This window comes from Enhydra lutris, unplaced genomic scaffold (genome assembly GCF_002288905.1).
Source record: "Enhydra lutris kenyoni isolate GAN:26980312 unplaced genomic scaffold, ASM228890v2 scaffoldscaffold23, whole genome shotgun sequence".
Lineage (NCBI taxonomy): Eukaryota > Metazoa > Chordata > Mammalia > Carnivora > Mustelidae > Enhydra > Enhydra lutris.
Window position 1 is genome coordinate 27,096,782 of NW_019154107.1, and position 17,108 is coordinate 27,113,889.

At 41.3% G+C, this 17,108-nt stretch overlaps 2 protein-coding genes across 2 annotated transcripts in view; one reads left to right on the forward strand and one right to left on the reverse strand.

Moving 5' to 3' along the window:
- Positions 1-17,108, reverse strand: part of LOC111150571 (zinc finger protein 674-like) — an 886,492-nt gene that overhangs the window by 333,899 nt on the left and 535,485 nt on the right. The gene's annotated exons all lie outside the window — the stretch shown is intronic.
- The window catches only part of LOC111150588 (RP2, ARL3 GTPase activating protein), a 53,925-nt gene continuing 45,404 nt past the window's right edge, over positions 8,588-17,108 (forward strand). Inside the window, exon 1 of the mRNA XM_022508095.1 lies at positions 8,588-8,826. Within this exon, the coding sequence (XP_022363803.1) occupies positions 8,725-8,826 (102 nt within the window). The 5' untranslated portion in view covers positions 8,588-8,724. The remainder of the gene's footprint in view (positions 8,827-17,108) is intronic.

The following is a 17,108-nucleotide window of genomic DNA, read 5'->3' on the forward strand; positions in this document are numbered from 1 at the left end:
AAAATTTTTGTTCATAAAGCTTTATCCCCATTTCTGGTCATTTCCTCACATCAGATTCCTATAAATAAAGTTATTCAATCAAAGGAAAGAGACCTTTTTTTAAAAAAGATTTTATGTATTTATTTGAGACAGAGAGAGAGAACAGGAACCTCACTAGCTTTAAACAAGCCAGTGTCTTCACTACGTACAAGAAGATCAAGGATCATTCTGCACCTCCAGCAAGTATTCTGTTGCCAGAGCTGCCCTAATTGTTGCTGATCAGCACCTGTTGAACCTGCTTAACACTAGACCCTCCTCAGATCTTTCTGTGTCTTTGTGCCTTGAGATGGCCCAGAGAACAGGTGCGTGCAGCCAGAACCAAGAGTAGTGCATCTTATCCGCTGGTCTCACAAAGGCCTCTGGTATTCTCAGGGAGGTTCCTGGGGACTTAGTGTGCACTGAGAATGTTAGGACTTATCTTGATGGAGGATAGCATGGCTAATGTGCCAACTGGAACATTTTTCCTTATAAATGGAGTGAAACGGGTTTTCAGAAGTTGAAAGTGTCATCCCGTGACTACTGTTGATAGCTGTATACTAAACTCTCCCACCGGGAGAAGTCACGTTCTGATCACAAGTCTGAACAAGATCAGATCCTCATTCCACATGATTGCAGAAGGGAAACTCCTACAGTCAGCCTCGGGCTGCCAGGACAAATGACAACAGCCTGGGGGTTGGGGGATGGTGCTTAAACGACAGAAATGCCTGGTCACACAGTTCTGGAGGCCCGAAGCCATTGACTTTAATTCAATTACCTCCATAAAAACTCTACCTCCAGATAAGGTCACATCCTGAGGGCCTGGAGGTTAGGACTTCAACATGTGACTTTGGAAGGAATGCAATTCAACCCATACATCCAGCCCAAGATTTTTCCAGCCTAAGATGTTCCCGCTCATTCCATCACCAGTTGCTCACTTTGGCTAATTTGGCAGTCTACTCTTGGACCAAGAGGTTAGAAAAATGAATCATGAAGAAACGTTCTTTCGGAAGCCTAAAACCCAAAGAAGACAACCGACAAGGCTTCGAATTCAAGACCAGAATTCTTGAGGGCCATACCAACGCCAAACTGTGAATCTTGTGATTTCACTGTTGACTACTGGAAACCAGTCGTCAACAATCACACCGCTCTGGGATAATGTTAAGAAAAATGAGATAAAATCTGGAAAGAAGCAAGATGGTTTCATGGCGTTTAAGTGCTGTTCTGGAAGCTCTATCCTATAAGCTTGGCTAAGGTTCAGCTGACTCTCTGAGGGAACGTAACTTGCTTGGCATCCAGGAAACTGCTGATTAGTACTCAGATGTTGGATGAGTCTGTAAAGTTAGAAGTCAGCTTGTAGAAAACTGGTAAAGTGTGATGATTTTCTTTTCCGCCTGGTAGGAAAGATCCCACATCTCCTGTGTCTTTTTCCATTTAGGACGTGAACCAGGTTTGTATCCATGCTGGAAATGTTATTTCAATAGTCCTTTTTCTTCATGAAACTCTACAAAGCCCTACTTCTCATATCCTCTTTGAACCAACTTGTTGACCTTTGGGCTTCCTTGTTAATGAATTAGATAAATATTGGACACTGGGTCACTGTCAATTGGTATAGGAATTGTGGTTTTAATATTGTGAAAATTACACTTTGGTAGTACCTTTTTCTTTGTTTTTTTTTTTAAAGATGTATTTATTTATTTATTTGACACACACAGAGAGAGATCACAAGTAGGAAGAGAAGCAGGCAGAGAGAGAGGGGGAAGCAGGCTCCCCACTGAGCAGGGAGCTCAATGTGGGGCCTGATCTCAGGACCCCGAGATCACGACCTGAGCCAAAGACAGAGGCTTAACCCACTGAGCCACTCAGGTGCCCATTTTCCTTTTAAAAAAAAAAACATTTTATTTATTTATTTGAGAAAGAGAGAGAACACAAGTGGTGGGGGGGCCAAGGGTGAAGCAGACTCCCCGCTGAGCAGGCAGTCTGACCAGCTCAGTCCCAGGACCCTGAGATCATGATCTGAGCCCAAGGCAGATGCTTAACTGATTGAGCCAGCCAGGTGCCTCTTGTAGGACACTTTTCAAGGAAGGGTTTCTTATCAACAAGGAGAAAATGGGGTAAGCGACTATAAAACTGAATGTTACCATTGTTAAAATAAAAAGCTGGGCAAGGGATGTAGGAACTGAATTTATTTGGGCTCCCAAGAAAGAACAATGTGGCAGGTTCGATAAGAGCTTACAGTGTCTCAACAGGAAGTGTAAGCATCAGTCTTATGAACAGTTTGAAAAAAGAAAAATTTGAAGTCAAAACCAATTTAGAATTGAAACACTGGATCCGCATGTAAATGTCAAGATCCTAACTTTTCTTTCTCGTTGGAAAGTTTTTTAAGACTTGGACCAAACTGGTACCTCTGGTTGTCTGAAAGTCTCCAAGGATTGTTAACAGGTTGGTATAGTTTGCGTTGGGAGTTTTGTTCTTTGCATATCTGACTCTAGTGGCTGCTTTTTGATTGGCTTTCATCAGCCTGAGCCGGCTGACTTCTCTGTTCCCACTGGAGGTTTTCATAAGTTGTGGCAGATCTACAACTGCCAGGAAAATATGGTCTTCTTAATCCTTGTATAATGGGCTGTCATATATATATTCTGAAGCCAACTAGTACATGAAAAAGATGTAGTATGTGCAAACTTAGATCCCGACTCACCAAAATTAATAATATCCCTAATATCCTTGGATGAGCAGCTTATAGTATAACTAATGAAACATAAGCGGTAGAGCCCTTCATTTGTATAAGTCCTGTACGTAGGGGTCCTAGCAATTTGCTATTCATAATTTTGTATTATCTTTCTTAAAAGGACCCAACCCAGTGTAAATTGGTGTTGCCAGTATGGAAAACAGAATGCAGGTTCCTCAAAAAATTAAAAATAGAACTACCATGTGATCTAGCAATCACACGTTGGGGTATTTTATCTGAAGAAAATGAAAACAGTAACTTGAAAAGGTATATGCACCCTCTCATTCATTACTACATTATTTACAATAGCCAAGATAAGGAAGGAACCTAAGTGTTCATCAATGGATGAATGGATGAAGAGGATGTGTACACACACAGAGAGAGGAATATTAGTCAGGCATAAAAAAGAATGAAATCTTGACATTTGTGGCAACATAGATGGAACTTGAGATCATTATGCTAAGTGAAATAAGTCAGAGAAAGACAAATACCACATGATCTCACATGTAGAATCTAAACAAACAAACAAACAAACAAAAACCAAAAATCAAGCTCATATGCAAAAAACTAGACTGATGGTTGCCAGAGTTGAGGGGGGTAAAGGGATGTGCAAAATGGGTGAAGGTGGTCAAAAGGTATAAACTTCCAGTTATAAACTAAAAAAGTTCTGGAGATGTAACGTACGGATGCATGGTGACTATGGTCATACATGTAGACCATGTATACAATACTGTATTACATATTTGAAAGTTGCTAAGAGAGTAGATCTTAAAAGTCCCCATCATCAGAATAAAAAATTCTGCAGTAAATATGGCAAGATGTTAACTAGATTTATGGCGGTGATCATTTCGCAATGTATACAAATATCAAATCGCTACATTGTACCTCTGAAACTAACATAATGTTGTATGCCAATTATATCTCAATTTAAAAAAGGACCCAACCCAAATTGTACAAACTTCAAACCCTATGAAACTTGGGTTTCTCCCTGTTTTAGAGTGAATTGCGGTTTATTCGATGCCATCCTTGACACCATGAGAATTAGGGAACAAGTGAAAGAAATGCAGAAGAGAACGCTTCCTCCCTGGGTCACTTTTTTTATAAATACTTTATTTATTTATTTGACAGAGAGAGAGAGAGATCACAAGTAGGCAAAGAGGCAGGCAGAGATAGAGCGGGAAGCAGGCTCCCCATCGAGCAGAGAGCCCAATGCGGGGCTTGATCCCAAGACCCCGAGATCGCGACCAGAGCCAAAGGCAGAGGCTCAACCCACTGAGCCACCCAGGTGCCCCCCGGGTCACTTTCTTTTCCTGGTCTTAGAATGTACTATGCAGCTGGGGGGTTGCGGTAGGGAGGTGAGGTGGTGGGCATCATAGTAAAGCAGCAGAGCAGCTCTTAGGAAGATTTTTGTCTAGAATGAACACTGACTTTTCTCTACTTTTGTCAGGAACTGGGAGAGGAGGAGGCAGAGGAGGAGGAGGAGGTGGTGAAGTAGGAAAGAAATCCATACTTAGAAGTTGCAGGAAGTGTCAGGCCTGCCTAGCTATTGGCCATATATGGGATAATAACCATTTTCTTGTGTAAGATTTAGGAAATGTTATCAGAAATCCTTTTACTTAAACTTTTGCCATGTGGCATCAGTTATGTTGCCCAAATCTTTCTTTTTCACTACTTTGGAATTATTTTTATACCATACAAATGTGGATGAGTAGCAATTATGTGGGCTGGGATCTTCTAGATGTCAGATTTAGACTTATTTGTTGTTTCCATGTGTAGAGGAAAGTAGAAATTATATCTCATTTAGCTTGGGCGAAAGAGCAAGCAGCTTTCTTTTGTTAATAAAATCCCAAGAATAAAAACAAATTTCATTAACTAACTCTGATTAGCTCTTAGTTTTATCATAGGTTGTCCCTTTCCTAAAAAGTATTGAAATGGGTATTTAGAAGATGGAAATTCCACTAGAAAAAAAATGTTTTAGTCCAGAAGCTATTTTTTAAAAAATAGTTTCCATTGGAACTGCTTTGCTGTAAAAAGTTACTGGAATTATTTTTATTTTATGCTGCTAAATCCATTGACTTCTGAGAAGTCTTTCTAGACTCTTCTGCCCTCCCCCCCCCATCTGAGTTAGAAGTCTGTTTCCCCTGTTATTGCTCTCCTGTACTAACGTTTGAATATTTTTTACTTGGCTTACATTAAGAATTTTACCAACAACAGTGAATAAGATATCCCATGCTAAGAGCGGTGGGAAAAAAGTCTTTATAACCTGATTACACACAATTTGTGATGCTTTTAGAAATAGAATTAGTCAATAAGGTAGTAAAAGAAAATTGGTAAGAATTATCTAAAAGCTAAAGTATGAGAAGAATGTTGGCTCAAAAATCTATGAAAATAAAGAAAGTCATTTGCCCACGCAATTTTTTTAACCTTCCAATCATCTTCTTCGGCACATTATGTAGTACTACTGATGTAGTTCACTCCCGCTGTGGTGGCCAGCCTCTGAGATGACACCCCAAAGATCTGTGCCTTTCAGTATTCATTCCCTTGTTCAGTCGCCTCCCTTCATGAGTTAAGGCCATCCCTGTGTGACCAATAGAATTCAGGGGAAGCCATACTGCATGACATCTGAGACCACATCTTAAGAGGCCTAGCAACTTCTGTCTTGGTCTCTTGGAACACTCACTCCTGGAGCTCTCAGTATGATAGAGGAAGCCCAACCATCCGAAGGCCACCTTGCTGGAGAGAGCACACGGAGAGGCCCTGAGATTTCATGTAGAGTGATTTCTGGCCAGTCCCCCAGCCTTTTGAATTTTCCCTACCGAGGCTCTGCATGTAGCATAAAACAGAGTTCAATTGTCCCTGTGGAACCCCGCCTTAATTTCAGATTTGTAAGCAAAGCAAGCAATTGTTTTGTTTCGGTTTAAGTTTCAGGCAATTTGTTGAGCAGCGGTAAGTGATGGGGACACTCCTTCCCGTCCCTTCTCCTTCACTTGTCAAGTGTTCTTCATTGAGTGCAGAGTGAGCAAGTATGTGTCAGGTCAACTCAAGAACAGGGACTTTTCTAGCTGCTGTTGTTGGGGTAGTTGACTTGTTCATGCTGCATAGACAGACGTCTTCAGGTCTTTCTTCTGAGAAGTAACTGTGCCACTTCTGCCACTTCAAGACACATGGGAACCCAGACTCTCTCAGGAACCTGTGGCCAGGTGTAAACCCACAACCCAACTTTTTAATGTAGCTGAGTATATCTATTAAGCTGAATATGAAGGGCAGCCTTCCACAGAAAAGAAGTCACAAGGGAGTAAGTAACAGAAGGGGGATAGGCCAAAGGATCAACCAATTTCTGTCTGGACTCTTCGGAGTTAAGAGGTGCCAGCATATGTTCCCTTTGTAGGATCTGCTCCCCACCCATGTTTGTGATGAGAAGTTCATCCTTGCAGCTGTAGCAGTTAGACCAAGGGTGTACACTTGACCTATGGAGAACCATTCTAGTATTGACTGGCTAGCAATTTATGTGGTTATCTTCCTAGAGGATCTGAACTAAGATATAAAGAGATTGTAGCATACACTTGGACAGAAAGGCCATGAGGAACAGGGTGGGATAGCCGTTCTCAGCCACATATATGGTGTATGCTGATGAGTACATAAAGGGAGTTGGTTTGCACAGAAAAGTGGTGATGAAAATCTATGGTGGGAAGGGAGGAGAAAAAAAGGAGCAGAAAAGGAAGAGTAAGAAAGAGAAAAAAAAAAAGAGAGCATGACAGAGCTCTATTACTAGCTCTGTTCCTTGGCTTTCTAGTCCCCAGTTTTAAAATTTTAATTTAATTTGATTCTTTATTTTGTTTTTGGGCAGGGGTGCTGGTGGGATGGGATTTAACAGAATGGGGACTTTATCTTCCCTTTTGCTTAGGGTCCCTGAAAAGATCATTGTCAGATATAGATTTTTGTTTTAGGTTTGGTTTTCTCATTAATGAATACTTCAAAACTAGGAGAATTTTCGGGGTTGTTTCTGTAAAATTGGTTTTGTTGTTTGTTCATTAAGAGGAAGGGCATCACTGGGGGACAGATCTCCCATAGGCATCAGAAGGCCTAAACAGATACTTCTTTACTTTTTTAATTCAGATGAATCAGAAAGGAATGCATTCAGGGTAGGAAGGAGCACTGGACAACTCAGGCTCTGGGTTTTTCTAGAACCTGGTCAATCATTCTCATTGTGACCACAGATTAGACCCTTTATATCCATAGACCTCTGTTTCTCCCACTGCAATGACATAATGGTCACAATTTTAACATTCTATGACTATAAAATATCTAGGTGTCTTATCCAAAACACCCACACATACACCTTTCATTTCAATTGGAAGAAGTATGTACAGGGCAAAGGCCCTATTGCCTAAGATCTAGAACTTAAATTTGCAGTAATCTCTAATACTTGAGCACATGCACTTTTCTTCCTGATTGTGTAATAAGAAGCAGGAAGTGAAAAAGGGAACATTCTTAATGCTCAAGTTAAGTCTCCTTTAGGATATACACTAGTGTGAATAAGTGTGGGAAAGTAAAAAGATAACCAAATTTGAACCTGACCTGATCCACATTTGGTGTCCTACCAAGATGTCAAAATACTCAGATAATCAAAGCAACAACTTGCCTTTTTTTTTAGCGGGGGTTGGGGCAGAGGGAGAGGGAGAGAGAATCTTAAGCAAGCTACACCCCAGAACAGCCTGGGGCGGCAGAGAGCTCCTTCTCACCACCTGAGATCATGCCCTGAACCAGTATCAAGAGTCCCACACTTAACCGACTGAGCCACTGAGGCACCCTTTTCTATCACATAAGCAATACATGTGTACTGCAGTAAACTTGGCCCAAATGTAACAAATGTTAATATTTAGTGTATATATATTTAATACCTTCACACAAACCCTATACCATTTGCTTAGAGCTGACTGCTTATATGGCAATGCTTATGTCCTCCACTAGGCTATAAATTTCAAAAGAAGAACCCCTTTACTATAAAACCCCCCTCCTTCACGACACGCACACTTAAATCACTTTCTTTGATAAGGAATATAGAAAAGAGGTTATAGAATACTTCCTTCACTAGCATGCATTCATTCATGCATTCATCTGACAAACGTTTTACTGAGCATCTACGGTGGAGCTGAGCCAGGCCTAGGGAATTCAAAGATACATGCTCTTTTAAGAAAGGCCTTTTGGCCTCAAGAAATTCACATTTCCAAAAGGAACGAATACGCAAATAATTATTTTACTAAGTACTTGTGCAATTTCAGAGTGAAACGTAGGAATATTAAGAAAGCACAGAAGAGGAGGCAAAAGGGGGTGTGTGGTTGGGGGAAGTTTCCGGAAGGGCGACACTACTCGAACGATGTGGCGGGAGGGAGGGGGGAAAATTACGAATTTCAGGGCCTCTTCCTGTGTCAGCCGCAATTCCTGTTCCCTCACCACTTGCATCATAAAACTCAAGCTTAATGTTCAACTAGAGAGCCTTCCCGCGCCTAGAACTTGGTAACTGAGAACCAAGGGCAAAAAGACAAGCCTGCCAAAGCAGCACCCTGGGCAGCTAGAGAGCCCCACGGTGTCTTCGGAGGGGCGGGGCCGGGCTAGGGGGCGGGGTCGGCTGTGCGTGCGCCAGAGCCCCCAGGACCCGCCACTGGGGGCTGGCGCCGGAGCGGGGCGTGGATTGGTTGTGTGCGTACGTCGACCTCTCCTCATAGGCCGCGGAGGGCTGCTCTCGGGGCTTTGATTGGCTCACTGGGCGCTGAATGGTCATTGGCTGCAATGGGTCGTCTGGGCGACTGAGAGGAAAAAAGAGAAGGGGTGTTGGGCCTGGCGGGCTAACCCGGGCTGGGGACGGCTGGGCCGTTTCGCTGGGCGGTGTCCGGAGCGCTTCGGGGCCCGGGCGCCCGGGGTTCACGCCACACTCCCAGGGGATACCTGAACGAGCGGGCCGGCGGGGAGTGGCCGGGACCATGGGGTGCTTCTTCTCCAACAGGCGGAAGGCTGAGAAGGAGTCGCAGCCCGAGGGCGGGGAGGGGCGGCCGAAGCAGTACAGCTGGGACCAGCGCGAGAAGGTAACCAAAGTCCCGTGGCCCCTGGTCTCAGCCCTTCCGAGCCGCCCGGCGAGGGTCCCTTGCGGCCCGGGAGCGCGGAGGGGGCCGACCCAGCAGCTGCAGCTCTCTTGCGTGCGCTCTCCTCTCCCACGCGAGTAGTTGAAGTCGGGGGGAGTGACTTTTTGGGGTGCGGTGAAATACCCCGCTGGAGGGGGCGTCACGGGGAATTGTGAAGCGGTGCAGGGGGCCTTAGAGCTCATTGTCAGAGCCCTGGGGGCTTTCCCTGCGGTCCCAGGATGGACTCCAGGGAAAGAGGTCGCGAATGCCCTGAATATCAAATCTGCTCATTTCACCCGCAGCGCCCAGCGGGGTTTTGTCCAGTCCTCGAGTTACACGCGGGACCGATTCTCATCTTTTTTCGCGGCTCATGTTCGTCTGTGACTGTTTTCTCTTTTGTCTGCCCTAGCCGGTAAATCTCTTTGGTGCCTAATGGTATATTCCACTGCTGAATTTTCTCAGTTAACAAAGTGGACTCTTGAACGTATGGCTTTGCTTTTTCCTCCTCTTCCAGTTACGCAAAAGGAATAATGAAAATCGAAATCAGTCTTGACACGTATGTCAGGACTGTATGGTGAATAACTAGCATAAACCAAGCAATATTTTGCTATTGTTTTCAATGAATGAAAACGCCCTTTTCACTTTTGTATATAGCCAGCAATGAGACAGCTTTGAAACGTCCCCTAGTGTTGCACAAAACACACTTAGTCATAAATTTCATAATGTTTCCTCTTTCCTCATAGTTCTGCATTTTCTGCTTAGTAAAATACTTTGATAGGTTTGGCAATTATTTTTCTTTTCCAAACAAAAGGATGTTTAGGGGGGTATAGCTCAGTGGTAGAGCATTTGACTGCAAAAGGATGTTTAAATAAACGTTATGAACAGTTACCTCCTTGCTTGATGCAACATATAATGATCCATGGATACTTTATAGTGAAGTTCATATTCATATTATGATTTCATAGATCTTCCTGCATGATTTTCAATCACCAGAATGATTTATTCATGGAAACTCAGTTCTCCAAGTATCAGATTTAAGCAATGGGAAGCTTTTTGCAGAATTCTGAACTGCATCTTTCTACCCGGTTTCTCAGATCTTTCTTGGGTTGCATGGTATATTAATTCTCTTATCTATACTTGATAACATCATTTTATTGCATAGGAATGGAAAGTACTATGCTTTCTGTCATAGAAGATTGCACCTATCATTCGAAGTTACTTGGCGGACAGTTTTTAAAAGACTGATTTCCTCAGCCTTAGTATTTCTAACAATACTCTTTAACCTTGAATTCTCTGTCATAGAGAGGCTTGTGTATTTGATTTTTACTTTAGCTTTTTGCTTTGAAACCATAGGCTAAAACGAAAGTGCTTTTATTTATTTATTTATTTCGAGTAGTCTCAGTTGCCCTTTGACTCATTACTTCATAAAGATGGTCTTACAGTTAACCTTTATTAACATAATGTTCAGGTTAGTTAGACTCTCGTGTTAATCTCTCTCCTTTTATTTATTTTTTTTAGATTTTATTTATTTATTTATTTGAGATAAAGAGATGGAGAGGGACGAGCAGACTCTGGGCTGAGCGCACAGGCCAATGCAGAGCTCTTCCACCAGCTTGAGATCATGACCTGACCCAAAATCAAGAGCCAGAGACCCAACTGACTGAGCCACCCAGGCTCCGCTTTCTCCTTTTAGTTACATGGATGTATTCTGTGATTTTTTTTTTGCTTTTACCAACTTCTAAACTTTTCGCATATGAGCATATAGTAAACTTCCATTTGTAGACAGTTTTGAGCTTACAGGGAACATTTTTGGAGAATACTAGTAGGTACTGTAGTTGTAGAGGTGTAAGACATATTACTGGCTATGTAAAATAAGTTCATGCTTTTGATACTGTGCATAATAAAAGTTAAAGTATTGATCAACTCACCTAGTCAGAATTTTTCTAACTAAATGAACATTATATTTTGAAAACAACACAGTTAAAAAAATCTATTGCATCATTAGAGAAAGAGAATTACTAGTTTACATTTTGAGACAGTGGAGGTACCACATTTCCCAACATTGCTTTTCCTTTTGGGGATTTTTCTTTAGGAGTATTCTATTTTACTTTGATTTGATTTGGTTTGATTTGTCAGAAAGAGAGAGCACTAGCACAAGAGCACAAGCAGAGGGAACAGCAGGCAGAGGGAGAAGCAGGCTCCCCGCTGAGCAAGGAGCCCGATGTGGGACCCTGGCATCATCACCTGAGCCAGAGGCAGACGCTTAACCGACTGAGCCACCCAGGCATCCCTTCCTTTGGAATTATTAGGAGCATACTCTAGGGTACCTCATTTTATATGGTTTTAAAGATTTTTTTCTAGTTCTTCATCTCTCATGAGGCCAATTTAGGCTAGTGTACGAATGCTCTGTATTAGTCCAGTGATACTTCTACTGAGTTTTGCTTGGTCCTAAAATATTTTAGTTGTACCTTAAAAGGAACAGAATGCAAATACAGCCCAGAGAATGTAAGTGAGATATGTTTTGAAGTTACATCAGACAATTACCATTCAACTTAAAAACATAATTCATTGCCTGAAAAGTTTCCTTGCAATTTGGAAAAGTGGTGTTTAAATTTTTCCTTAGGTTGTGTAATCAGAGTATCTTTGTCAAGAGGCACCCTCTGGGCTTTGGGTTTTGAGTTGTGTAATTGGGTCAGTCTTGGGGAACTGAAGCTAGGAGCAATTGTCTCAATTAGAATGTTTGGAGACTAAGTGTTGTCATGGCGACTGATATACTGTAATCAACAGTGTATGAAGCTTAGGTTCTATCGCTGCTAACTTTGAAAAAGTGAAAAGCTTACTGTACAATTACTACATTGGCATGAGAAATATTTTTAGATTGTAAGATTTTTTAAAAAGTCATAACATATAGGGGCGCCTGGGTGGCTCAGTGGGTTAAGCCTCTGCCTTCGGCTCAGGTCATGATCTCAGGGTCCTGGGATCAAGCCCCACATTGGGCTCTCTGCTCAGCAGGGATCCTGCTTCCCCCTGTCTCTGCCTGCCTCTCTGCCTGCTTGTGATCTCTATCAAATAAATAAATAAAATCTTCAAAAAAAAGTCATAACATATAGTGTGTTATTAGTGTCAGGGGTAGAATTTAGTGATTCATCAGTTGCATATGACACCCTGTGCTTAATTCCATTAAGGGCCCCCCTTAATGCCCATTCCCCAATTACCCCATCCCGTCACCCTCCTCCCCTCCAGCAGCCCTCTGTTCATTCACTATTGTCAAGAGTCTCTGACGGTTTACCCCTCTCTCCATTTTTACTTTATTTTATTTTTCCTTCCCTTCCCCTGTGTTCATCTGTTTTGTTTCTTAAGTTCCACATATAAGTGAAATCATATGGTATTTGTCTTTCTCTGACTTAGTTCACTTAGCATAATACCCTCTAGTTCCATCCATTTTTAAATTACTTGGAAAGAAATGCTTTTATCCTTTTTATCTGTATGCTGCCTCTCATGGCTAGGCAGATTATTCAATACATAGGTACTCAAACACCAAGAAAGACTCAAAATTATAAAAATTATCCCTGCCCTTAAAGAGCTGACTGCTTTTATTGAGTTAAAACAGGAAATATTTAAGTGCAAACAAGGAAAACATGAGTGGTACAGAAAAGTAGTTTTCATTTTCCAGTTATTCATACCATTACTTCTCCTAGATGATAGAAATGAGGATTAGTCCTGTAAACAATGATGGCATAAGGATGAAAATTATGAATTTGAGTATGGGCAACACATCATGTATCCATTACATTTGTCTCATATTTGATAGAAATAAAACTAAACAAAAGCCCTATACCAGAGATTCAAGTAACTGCATTTTATTTGGTGTCTGTTTCATGACTTTGGATAAAGCAGTCCATTCATGCATTTCAGGTTCTTGGCTATAAAATGCGACCGTGCCAAAGATTTCTCTACTGTTTAACAGGGTGAAGCGCTGTCCTGACAAAAGGGGGTTAGACAGTAATGATCACTTGTGAAGATAGAACTCAGACCAGAGAGATTGGACAGGACGGAACCGGTCTTACTATAAAAGCAGATCATAATTCCTGGGGTGGTTCCTCAGTGGAAGGCATGGCTTTGTGAGGAACTGATCTCCACATTAGTCAAAAGATTCAGACAGCGGTTTGATGGCCACTTATTAGAAAGAAGGGTCTGCTCTGAGTAGGGGGCTAGATGCTGTTTTTAGCCTTTTAAATCTGTAAAGTACATATTCTAGGTATCCATTGCTGCCTACCAAACCAAACCGCTCTAAAACTCAGTGGCTTAGACTAATGACAAGTATTTATTTTGTTCACAACTCGGCAATTTGGGTAGGGTATAGCAAGGTTGGCTCTCTGCCACATCAGATGCAGCAGCTCGACTGGGGGCCCAAGGATCTCCTTTCAATATGGCTGGCAAGTTGATCCTGGAGTTTGGCCAGGCTGAGGGCCAGCGGCCTCTTCATGCAGTCTAGGCTTCTGCACAGCATGATGGCTGGGTTCCAAGGGCAGGTGTCCTCTAAGAGAGACCAGGAGAAGCTGCATGGCTTTTCGAACTAGCCTCTCAAGTGATGTAGCCTTACTCTGCCACATTCTCTTGGTTGAAGTAGTCACAAATGCCTGCCCATTTGTGGCCCTTCTCCATGGGAGGAGGATCAAAGAATTTGTCTACAGGTTTTAAATCTTTTACATAAAGTTGTTGTTACTTTGTTACTTTGTTTTTTAAAGGTGGTAAGTAGCTCTTTGTTTATTCATTTTATGAACAGCTTTATCACTAATCATCAGGGAAGTGCAGATTAAAACCACAGTGAGGGGTGCCTGGGTGGCTCAGTCCATTAAGCCTCAGGAGTCTTGATTTTAGGCTCAGGTCATGATCGCAGGGTCATGAGATAGAGCCCCATGTTGGGCTTGGCACTCAGCGGGGAGTCTGCTTGAGATTCTTTCCCTCTCGCTTTGCTCCTCCCCCTGCTCAAGAGCGTGGTCTTTCTTTCTCAAATAAATAAATAAATCGTTAAAAAAAATACAATGACATATCACCTCACACCTGCCAGAATGGCTAAAATCAAAAACTCAAGAAACAGCAAGTGTTGGCGAGGATGTGGAGCAAAAGGCATCCTCTTGCACCGTTGCTATTGGTGGAAATGCACACTGGTGTGGAATACAAGGTGGAAGCTCCTCAAAAAATAAAAAGTAGAACTACCCCACTATCCCATAATCACACTACTGGGTAGTTGCCCAAAGAATGCGAAAACATAATTTGCACCCCTGTGTTTATTGCAGCATCATTCACAATAGCCAAATTATGGAAGCAGCCCAAGTGTCCCATCAATAGATGAATGGATAAAGAAGATGTGGTGTCCATGTAATGGAATAATACTCAGCCACAGAAAAAATGAAATCTTGCCATTTGCAACAACATGGATGGAGCTAGAGAGTATAATGCTAAATGAAATAAGCCAGTCAAAGAAAGACAAGTAGCATATGATTTCACTTATGTGGAGTTTAAGAAACAAAACAAATGAACAAAGGAAAAAAAAGACAAACCAGAAAACAGACTTGTAACTGTAAAGAACAAACTGATGGTTACCAGAGGGGAGGTTCTGGGGGCGGGGATGGGTAAAACAGGTGAAGGGGATCAAGAGTATACTTACCTTGACGAGCACTGGGTAACGTATGGAACTGCTGAATCACTATATTGTACACCTGAAACATAACATTGTATGTTAACTACACTGGAATGAAAATTTGAAAACCAGAAAAATATATCTTCAGTCCTAAAAAGGACTAGAAATAAATGTCTAAATTATCTAAAGTTTTGGTAAGAAGCACACCTTATTTTTATAATCAGATATACTTGCAGTGTATGTAAATAGAAATATTAATAAAAATGTGATCTCTGGGGGAAAATATGTGATTAATGAATGGATACCTATAAAAGACTAATACAGATTTCTGCTTGACTCTTATTTTATTATAATTCTATTCAGATTTGTATAAGCATGAAGCCAGGCATAAATCCCATATGTTTACACCATCCTAAAGTGATTAAATAAAAAGAAAAATTAAGGCACATGGAAGTATGAAGCTAATAAAATTGAACAGTTTTAATATAAAAAATAGCTTTATTGACATACATCTACCATACAGTTTACTCACTTAAAGTATACAGTTCAGTAGTTTTAGTAAGTTCACAGGGTTATGATACCATCACTATAATTTTAGAACATTTTCATTCCCCATAAAAGAAACCCATACCTATTAGTAGTTATTCCCACTTCCCTCTCCACCCCCTACCAGCCTTGGGAAACCACAATTTTACTTTCTATCTCTGCAGATTTGCCTATTTTACACATTTCATATAAATGGAATCACACAGTATTTGGCCTTTTGTTACTGGCTTTTTTCACTTAGCATGTCTTTGAGAGTCATGCATATTGTAACAATTATCAGTGTATTATTCCTTTTTATTAGTGAATACTATTCCACAGAATAGATATTTACTTATAAATTTTACTTGTCCAATTTATTTATCCATTCATCGATTGATGGACATTTGGGTTGTTTTCACTTTTCGGCCATTACAAATAATGCTGCTATGAATATTTGTGTACAATTTTTTATGTGGACATAATATTTCTCTTGGGGATATACCTAGGCATGGTATTCCTGAGTGACATAGTAATTCTATGTTTAACTTTTTGAAGATCTGCTGAACTTTTTTAAAGTGTCTGCACCATTTTATATGTCTACCAACAGTGTGCTGAGGGTTCAAACTTCTTCACTTACATAAAGTTTTGGTAAAGGGGAAAAGCACAAAGAGTGAAAAGTATATGGGACTGGGGTTTTAATTTGTATTCTATACACCAGTGTACCTCATTGGGGAAGGCCTTTAGCTTTTCCAGCTCTCAATTTCCTAACATCCACTCCAGTTCTCTAATTCTTTGAGCATCTCTGGGCAGGGAGGGTAAGCATGGCTAGATGCATTCAGGCAAATCAGGGTGAACAAAGGGAATGTGATAGGATGTAAAATTAGGTTAAGATTAGGTTAGATGGTACGGAAAATCCTTTTCAAACCTAAAATTTCATAATTCTATTTTGTGGTTATGAATTTAGCAACACGGTGAACTAATATACAGTGTTTCACCTTCTTTTGTCCTCCGTGTACGTAAGATCAAGGTACTGGTATTTATTGTTATTTCTGTTTTTATTTCCTTTTTTAAAGAAGATTTTATTTATTTATTTAACAGAGATCACAAGTAGGCAGAGAGAGGGGGAAGCAGGCTCCCCGCTGAGCAGAGAGCCTGATGCGGGGCTTGATCCCAGGACCCTGAGATCATGACCTGAGCTGAAGGCAGACGCTTTAACCCACTGAGCCACCCAGGCGCCCCTGTTATTATTTCTATAATTACATGGCACTGCCATTTTCATTTATGAAATAACCTTTCAGCTATGTAGCTGTGTAGTCCTAAAACTGATTTAACGATGTTGAAATTTTTTTAAAGATTTTATTTATTTATTTATTTACAGAGAGAGAGAGATCACAAGTAGGCAGAGAGGCAGGCAGTGAGAGAGGGGGAAGCAGGATCCCTACTGAGCAGAGAGCCCAATGCGGGGCTCGATCCCAGGATCCCAAGATCATGACCTGAGCCGAAGGCAGAGGCTTAACCCACTGAGCCACCCAGGTGCCCCACAATGTTGAAATTTTAAGTAATTTTATTTTAAATGAAGTATAACTTACATATAGTGAAATTTACCCTTTTAAAGTGTACAGTTATGAAAATCAAAAACCGCAATGAGATACCACTTCACACCAGTCAGAATGGCTAAAATTAACAAGTCAGGAAATGACAGATGCTGGCGAGGATGCGGAGAAAGGTTAACCCTCCTACACTGTTGGTGGGAATGCAAGCTCGTGCAACCATTCTGGAAAACACTCATGAAAAGCATGGAGGTTCCTCAAAAAGTTGAAAATAGAGCTACCCTATGACCCAGCAATCACACTACTGGGTATTTACCCTAAAGATACAAATGTAGTGATCTGAAGGGGCACGTGTACCCGAATGTTTATAGCAGCAATGTCCACAATAGCCAAATTATGGAAAGAACCTAGATGTCCTAGATGAATGGATAAAGAAGAGGTGGTATATATATACAATGGAATACTATGCAGCCATCAAAAGAAATGAAATCTTGCCATTTGCAATGACGTGGATGGAACTAGAGGGA